This window comes from Hirsutella rhossiliensis (assembly GCF_020360975.1).
Source record: "Hirsutella rhossiliensis strain HR02 chromosome Unknown scaffold00012, whole genome shotgun sequence".
NCBI classification, from domain to species: domain Eukaryota; kingdom Fungi; phylum Ascomycota; class Sordariomycetes; order Hypocreales; family Ophiocordycipitaceae; genus Hirsutella; species Hirsutella rhossiliensis.
This window is the reverse complement of record NW_025408678.1, coordinates 2033030-2042054: the sequence shown is the minus strand read 5'-3', so window position 1 is coordinate 2042054 and position 9025 is coordinate 2033030. Positions and strand designations below refer to the sequence as shown.

The window sequence follows — 9025 nt, the reverse complement described above, 5'->3', positions numbered from 1 at the left end:
TAGTTTTCCTTCGGTTTCTAGTTTCTAGCTTCGCTACTAGGCCTTATCGCCGCCGAATTTTAGGATATCTCGTAATTTAAGGCGCTTAGTTAGATAAGGGCTATAAGTGGCGACTATATAGATGTCCTCGATAGGGATAGCCGGGGTAATAGATAGCGTTAGCTCTAGGAGTTTAGACGAACGGGATTACTAGTATTGCTAGAGTTCTAGGGCAATAAACCGTTCTTTAAACTAGGTATTTCTTTAGGAATTCTCTTCTCTTAAACTTCGTATCTCGGCAACTAGGGCGCTAAGGACGTCCGGCTAAAATATTATTATCTTCGGCTATCGCGACTTCGTTAAACGTTAATAGTTCCGACGGGACTTAGTTACTTTAGTGTCTTTAGTGTCTTTAGTAATCTTAATAGTATATAAAAGGCCTCTAGTAAGTTAATATAACTAACTAGACCCTATGCTGTTTACTATTAAGATATAGAAGAAAGGAAGAAAGAAAGAGAATCTGCTATATAAGAGCATAACGGCATTTTATAGCTTCGAGCCAATGGAAGGTTCTAGAAGCTAGGCGGCGCAGCCGCCGTTAAAGCGGCTTGCCCGTTACAGTGACGTTGGCGATTCAGACAACCTCACATGGAATCAGGCAGGTCATATCAACTCTATGTTCGTTTCGCTGACTGCACTAGGTGTGTCTTTGGCCAAACCAGATCCTCCACCACTTTAGAATCGATAACATCGAGGCCGAGTACTGCGGTCTTTTATAACCTAGAACCGGTCTTATCGGTTTGAGGCCGATTTGCAGAGATTCTTTGCGACTTTAACAACCGTGTCTGTTCATTGATTATCCGATTAGAAAGCGTTTCTCGTCTCAAGTGATTCGATTTCATGCTTACCACTCATTGACCTGTCGATGCCACATTTCTTGGCGCACGGCGCCGTTTTCTCCTTAACCTCGTCTAAGTTGGCGCACAGAGTGCTCAAGGGACCCTTGCCGTTACAATCCAAGTTGTCCGACGCCTTGTAGACGCACGGACCCAGGCACTTGGCCTTCTTCAACAAGGGCCCAGCTTCATTGAGGAGCTTGCCAATATCCAGACCGGTCTCCTCGGCGGTCTCGACTGCGGCAAAAGCCACACTGGCGAAGAAAACGGCGGAAGCGAACGAGACCTTCATCCTGAAAGATCGGTAGAGTTCCTTGGTAGTCGTCTGATTGCTTGAAGGTGCTGCTGTCTGCTCGATGAAGATTAATCAGGAGTGGCCATGGCGGTGGCCATTGCCTTTTATACCTCGCGAGTCACAGAATGAACATCTCGCAACTAATGGAATTCCCAGAATCACGAAGGGGAATGCGTGAGCGTTCGGCGGTCGTTACATCCCATATCTGGCGTTGAAAGTCAACAGGGTTTTCGTGGAGCAGACGTACAGCAGCGAATGCCAAGACGGGCTATATTTAACGAGTGAATACGGTACGTCGCGGCAGACATTCCCTCAATTACTCTTGGAATTAAGCCTTCGCCGTTGATATGCGTCACTCGGAGCCTGAGCCAGCTGGATGGCTTGCGAGAGGCAAGACAATCGACCCCGAGTGCGAAGGTTATACCAGAGTGAGGGTTCCTTGAGCGCGCAGCTTGAGGTCTCAAAACCGAGGGGCCCCTGAGGTACGCACGGGCCACAGTGAGGCGTACGGCGGGCTGTAAGACTCTGCCATTGTCGCATCTTTTTGTCTTTGTGCTCCAGAGTAGGACAATGGGATTTTTCAAGCCATTCTGGTGTCAAAGTGGTGTCGTTTTGCATACGTGAGCAGCGGTTTAATTAGCCAGTGATCGGAATGGTCTGGTCTGTCTTGGTCTTGGTCTGGTTTGATGATTTCTCGAGTCTGGCCCACCCCGCCTAGCGCGAAGCCGCACGTATTTGCATCGACATTCTCGACGAGATAATAGCCACTATTTTATATCAATGTCGGGACTAACCAATCTCGTGCTGCTTTCACGATTGTTATTACTTGTTAGTTTGACCCGTCTTGCAAGGCTCTACGCGTAAATGACGCGCAGTTGCCTGGCAGCCCCCTTTGGTCGTGGCACGGTTCCTCATGTCTCGAATTGCCGCCCTTGCTGCATTCCAAGTAGCCAGTGAGAGCTTGAAGCTAAGTTACCCGGAGGCTCGTGCCGTTTGCATGCCAACTCGAAGCCCTGAGACAGCCTCAAGACCCTGGAACAAGGTCCTCGCTTCGGTAGTTGGCATGCAAAGGGCCTCGCTCGTCCACTCGAGCCTAGGGTACATCCCATTTCGAACCAATGCTGCAGTCGAAATGTACCGAGCAGGGCTTTGCTTGCGAAAAGTGGTCAACGCTTCGGTGCGACTGTGAGGGAGCAGTTACCATGACCATACCCCCCTCGAATGCGAAGGCTGAGAATTCCCTCGACCAAAATCCGGATCCCGGATCTGCTTAGAATGTCAACAGTGCCAGGGTGCTCTTGACCACATGCACAATGCTACTCGATGGAACTCGTCCGAGGCTATGATGGAGCGAGGCTACAGGCTTCGGAATGCACTGGACTCCCTGGTCCAGGCGGAAGTCACAGAGTGGAATCAATATATGTCACACAACAAGAGGCACGGACAGTATGGATGACTGAGCAACGATCGGGAAGGAGATCCCCTGTGAATCGGGCAACGAAATACTCTTAATTCTCTATCTAAGTGATGGTGAAAAGTTAGCTTCTTATACTTATGATTTTGGGCTGAGTGGCGATGTTGCCACCAGTCTTTCTATCCATATTCCATACTCTATATAAGCCTATATAGAATATGGAATATGGACCACACCTCGTATAGAAACTTATTCTATACGTATAGAATACACGAGGTAACGTTATCTATTAATTTAGCTATAGGAAGAATTAGATATTAAGCATCGCTACCTTTCTATCTCGCTAGCCTCCTCCTTCTCCTCTTTACCGGCTAAGTCGACCGGAATACCCTATATAATGCCACTCTTAATTTAGCTCTTTATATACTCTCCTCTCTCGATTATATAACTTCCTAATCGCTATCGATCCTATAATATTATACGCCGTGCGCCGGAGAACACACGCTCTAGCTCGGCCGATATAGCGGGTCTAGAGAGGATATCAACGGCCATTTTAGAAAGACGGGGGTATCGCTATTGCTGCTCCTCTCTTAGCTACCACGTAAGCAGGGAATAGTTAATAGCTACGGGGGGTTCTACGGTAAAGGACTTATACTCGTCGAGGTCCCTTATCGCTAGGCTAACGATATTAAGCTCGCGAGCAAGCAGCTTATACTCGTTAGGCGGCTATAGGTTATTGCGTAGCTTAGGCGTTATAGTATTAGTAGTCCCTAATAGTAATCCTCCTAATACTTCTTTACGCCGTTAAGGACTAGTTTATACTACGGTTTTAGCTAGTTCTTCTTAATATAAGCTAAACGCCGCGACGGATAAAGCATTATAGCTATGCTATAGGTAGGACTCTCGTCTATAAGCTAGTAATAATTATTAAATATAGCTTATAAAGCTATAATATAGCTTCTAAGAGAATAATTATTACTATACTTTTAGAAGGCCTATATATAATACCTATAAAGAATATCTATAGTAAAGAGTATACGGTCTAGAGTTATATAGCGGCCCTTTATTAGTTAGGTAATCTTTTAGAAGGGTTAAAGGAAGGCGCGTGTTTTCTATAAGGCTCGCTATATATTAAGGTCGATATAATCGTCCTATATATTATCGTAATACTTTCTTAGATAATACTCTATATACTCTTAAAGATTAATAATAATATTTAAGAGGAGGAACTATAAGTTCTAGCGCGTATTATTATTAAGCTATAATAACCTTCCTATATACTTCTTAAATAGATTCTACTAATAATTATTATCCTATATATATATATAGAGATATTATAGACTTTACTAAGAGGACCTAAATAACGCTAACTAAGCGCTTATTATATCTTAACCCGTTCGGCGAAATTACTATTATAGGTAACTATATTATCGCTCTTAATCTATTTTAGAGCTATATATATAGCTTCTTTAGAATCTATAAAGAGGAATGCTTATATAGCGAGATTAATAATATAGCTATAATAGTAAATCCTCTACTTCTTTACCTCCTAGCTAATACCTTTCCCTTAAAGATACTCGCTAAGTAACCTATAAAGCTTATTATTAGAACTATAGTTATCGCTAGTATAGAAGCTAATCTTATTTTAGATATTATAGTCCTCGAGAGCGTGCTAGAGTAGCTTCTATTACTTAGCTCTACTATAAATTCCCGGTCTATTAAGGCTAGGTAGCTTTAATAAGGCTAGCAACGCCTATATCGTCTCCTTAGTATCTATATCTATAAATTTAGCGTAAATTCTAAGGAATGCTTTATAGTTTAAAGCTAACGAAACGTTCGTAGAGAGGTAGAGCTTTAACGGCGACGATTATAACTTCCTCTAAAGAATATCCTTATATATATAGTAAGAATTAGAGACTAGCTTTTAAATAAAGCTATAAGATAAACTAATTATATCCTCTATAGTATAGTTTATAGTATAAATAAGCGCGTATAGTTCTAGCTAAGAGCTATAGTTATAAGAGAGATTATAGACTATAACGAGCTATATTAGTACCTTAAGTACTACCTTACGATTAACTATAGCTTAAAGTATTTACTCTTACCTCGCTAATTACTTTATAGTATTTACCTTACTAGCCTTAGTAAAGGCATCTTAGATAAAGCTATCGCGCTATTTCTTAATTCGATAGTTATAGGTAACTAGCTTAACTCTATAGATCTTAAGTAAATAGCAGCGAAATATAGTTAAGACGGTCGTAGAATAGGTAGGATCTCGGTAGTATATATAGTAATAAATCTTCTTATTCTTCTAAGAGTAGCGTGCTAGCTCTAACTCCTAGGGCTTATAGGCGTATACCTAAGTATTCGCGGTTAGCTTACGCTTTTAGGTCCTATAGCCGCTATTATTAAAGGGATTTAGTAGAATAGATATTAAGGATAAGCGAAGCTCGACGGTAAACGATAGCGACGCAATATAGCTAGTAGAGCTACTAAAAATATAGGAGAACACTTAAAATATTTCCGGGCCGACCTTATTATAATATATATACTAGGTACTAGCTTTAACGTAGAAACCTAATAGAATCCTTACTAGTAACTTACCTTAATCTTATAGACTTAGCGACCCTTAAGATAGCCTTAGTAAGGTTAATAATTTTCCGCCTATATTTTATATATATAGAATATAGATAGTCTATATAGAATATAGAATATAGAATATAAAGTATAGAAATTTCTATACTTTATTACTTATTTTATATAAGTATAAATAAAAAGACTAGTTACTACTTAAGTAGTATAAATAATAACGTTACTTAGAAGGTTCGAATTTATTACTAATATAGTATTACGAACTACTTACTACTTATTAGGTAGTATAGTAAATAAGCGTTCCGATCTTAATATAACCTTAAGTTTATAAATTAAAGAGCTTATTTTATTACTACTACTAACTATAATAGTAAGAGTAAGGAATACCTTTATAAGACTAAGCTAATTACTATAGCCTATATAGCTATTATAAAGTCTATTAGTACTATTAAACTTACCTCTTTTTAAAAGGGGGATATACTTTAGTAGTAGCTATAGAAGCTAAAAGCATCGACTACTCCTTTACGCGGTTTTATAACTAACCGAATTAAGAAGTAGTATTCTAGTTACCTTTAAGCTAGTACTAAGACTAACCTACTAAACTAGCTAATTAAGTAAAAAGAGATTATAAAAGAAGCTAACCTTTACTTCTTATCTAAGGTACTAATAGGCTAGTAGCTATAAAATATAGCTAGCGTTATCTACCCTTTTAGTAATAAATATAAGTATTACTATTTATATATATATATATCTCTATTTATATAAACGCCTTATTTTTAAGATATATACTAACGCTAGCCCGCCCCGCTTATTTATACCGCGCTTATATAGTAGGTAGTAGTACCGCTTAAATACCCGCGCCCGAGCCTGCCTATATATATATACTATATATAAGGTAAGAAAGGCTATATAACGTATACCTCTTAATTCGCTTAAATAACGTATTTCCTAGCTTTAAGCTCGAAGTTAAAATAATCGGCCTATTAATTAATCCGGCCCCTTTAGCGCTTACGGCTATATAGGAAGCGGCGGCGGCGGTCGCCCTTACTTAATAGCCTCCTACCTAACGAGCCCTCTAACGCCTAACGAAGCCGGCGGCCCTAATAAAGCTAAAAGCGCGCTCTTCTTACCGCGTCCTCCTCTTAATCCCCTTCCCCTTATATTTCCTCGGGCTAAAGATCCTTATTATAACGCTGCGAGAGAACGCGGGCTATAGCTAAGTTCGTTTATCTTATCTTACCCTCGGTGCCTTCGAATGCTCGCGTTAAGCCGCCTTAAGCTAGCCTAACTTAAATTAGGTAGCTATAATAACCTCGTCGCCGCTATAGCTACCTTAGCTAGCTACGATGCCTTCGCTACGAGGGAGCTTAGTATAGATAGCTTATTATTATAGGGGTGACCGCGTATAACTATAATAACGTCGGGATCGCGATTTTATAATAATAGCTCCTTAAGGTCTTAATAGTAATAATTAGTAAAGAAATTACTAAAAAGGGGGGGAGTTCTTTACTAATAGCTTCTTAAGCTAGTAGCGCGAGAGAATATTATTCTTTTTAAGTATTAACCTAGCTTCGAGGCGTTAAAGGATCGTATATATATAAGGTAGCTAAAATTAGTATTTAAATCGCCCGCTATAAGGCTATAATAGCTATAGCTCTCGCATTAGTAAGGGTATCGCGGCGAGGGTAAGCCTATATTATATAGTAAGTAGGTTAACTACTTTATAAGTAATTTTAACGCTAAGATCCCTAAGCTAAGTCTATCTAAGGAAATAACGCCTATATTATATCTATTACTAAGCGGCCTTTTATATATATATTGTTTCTTTATTCTTAATTATCTATATAAGGGCATTATAAAGATATAAGAGGTTAGAAGTACTTATAACTGAATATAACTTTATATCTTTATAGGTAGTCTCGACTAAGCTATTTACCCGCTACCTATAGTTATAATACTAGCTAATACGGTAGCTTGCCTATTACTTACGCTATAGTATATATTTATTTAAGATATAAGTTATAATATAGCTTTACTATATACTAAAGATCTTATTAAGCCTCTCTTATACCTTATAGAAATTCGACTCTATCTTTATATAAATAACGTGCTTCTAAGTAAGGAATATACCCTTATAGCTATATTTAACTTTACTATTTAGGTTAAGGTTTAAATTAGCCGCTATAGCGTCGCTTTACTTAGCAGCGCCTTATTTAATAGCTTCTTAAGCGAGAATAGCTTCGACCTTTAAAAGGATCTCTATATTAATAGGGTTTTTAGGGCTATTATAATTTACCTTATCTCTTTAATATAACTAGATTCGAGCCGAAACGTTACTATTAACATAGAATATATAGAGTTATTATTATATAAGAGGGAAAATATAAAGAAGGGCGTTTTTAAGGGTAGCTTCTTTATCTATAATAACTATATTAGGCTCTTATATATTAATCGCCCTATAAAGCTCGTTAAGAGACTTATAAAGCTACTAATATCCCTCCTCTTTCTCTATATTAATAAGGCTAAAGGCGAAGTTTACTAAAGACTTTTAGTTAGTAACCCTAGTAACCTAGAAAAGGAAGAGCTTAAAGTAGTTTGTCTTATATATATTATTAATACTAAGAACCTTAGGGAAATATTTCTATATCTTTTAATACTATAGGTACGTCTATAATACGCCTTAAATCTTATTTTTATTATATAAGTTAAATTTAATATAATAAGGAAGATCGATAGCTTAAAGATACTATAAGAACGATTATATTACTATTATACCTCTAAGAGCGGTAAAACGGATCTTTTAGTAATTATTATAGATATCTTAAATATAAAAGAACGCTATAAAAGGCTCGGCTTTATATAAAATAGTTAATATATCTTAAGCTAGCAGCGCTTTATATTAAGAGAGGTTCTACTTAAGAGCTTACTATATTATAGTCCGTTAGCGATAAATATTATACGTTAAGGGATTAAGAGATAGCCTATAGTTATAGTAGCCCTTAGTTATTATAACTATAGCTACTAAGCCGCTAACGGTCGACCGCGTTAAGCACGTAATATAGTTTAATAGATAAATAGTCGGCACGACTATCTAATAAATATAAGATTAAGGGGATCGTAGAGATCTAAGTAATTTAAGATTAACGAGATTACTACGCTTTATACGATCTAACGTTAGGGATTATAGCTAGGCCTATAATCTAAGGATAGTCTCTATAAGTATATATAGCTACCTACTTTTACTCCTTTAAAGATATAGCTCGATAGCTTTTAATATATATTATAATTATTACGATCTCTATTATAATCTTATCTTTAATTCTAATTACTTAATTACCTAGTTATAGTCTATAGTCTATAACCTCTAACTTATTACTAATATAATATACTTATTTTTACTTAGACTATACTTTATTATATCTATTAATATAAACCCCTTAATAGGTTTATCCCTTAAGAATAATACTAGTTATTATACGTTAAAAGCTCTTATTTAATATAATACCGCGTTACTCTAAGTAATATTATAACTATTAATATACCTATATAGTAAACTAGATTAACTAACTCTAGAGCTACTATATTACCTTAGGATATAATACGCGAGATTATTACCCTTTAATATAAGGTATAGTTACTTAGAAATAAAGGAAGTAATATATAAGTTAGGGACCTTAAAGAAGTAGTTTAACTAAAATAGCTAGGACTATTTAATAGTACTTATAGTATGCTTTAAGACTTTCTTACTTAACTTAAGGCCTACTATTAGTTTTACCTTATAAAACTCTTAGACTTAGTTAAAAAGGTACTTTATATAGGAAATTATTTATCTAGAGTAGTACTTACTTA

The 9025-nt window shown here is 37.1% G+C and overlaps 1 protein-coding gene across 1 annotated transcript; it reads right to left on the bottom strand.

Moving 5' to 3' along the window:
* Nucleotides 1-843: 843 nt before the first annotated feature.
* Nucleotides 844-1167, bottom strand: HRG_09463 (uncharacterized protein; the record flags this gene model as incomplete). The annotated part of the gene is made up of 1 exon (XM_044867934.1): nucleotides 844-1167. The coding sequence occupies one exon, from the start codon at nucleotides 1165-1167 to the stop codon at nucleotides 844-846; it is 324 nt and encodes a 107-aa protein (XP_044717194.1).
* Nucleotides 1168-9025: the final 7858 nt, after the last annotated feature.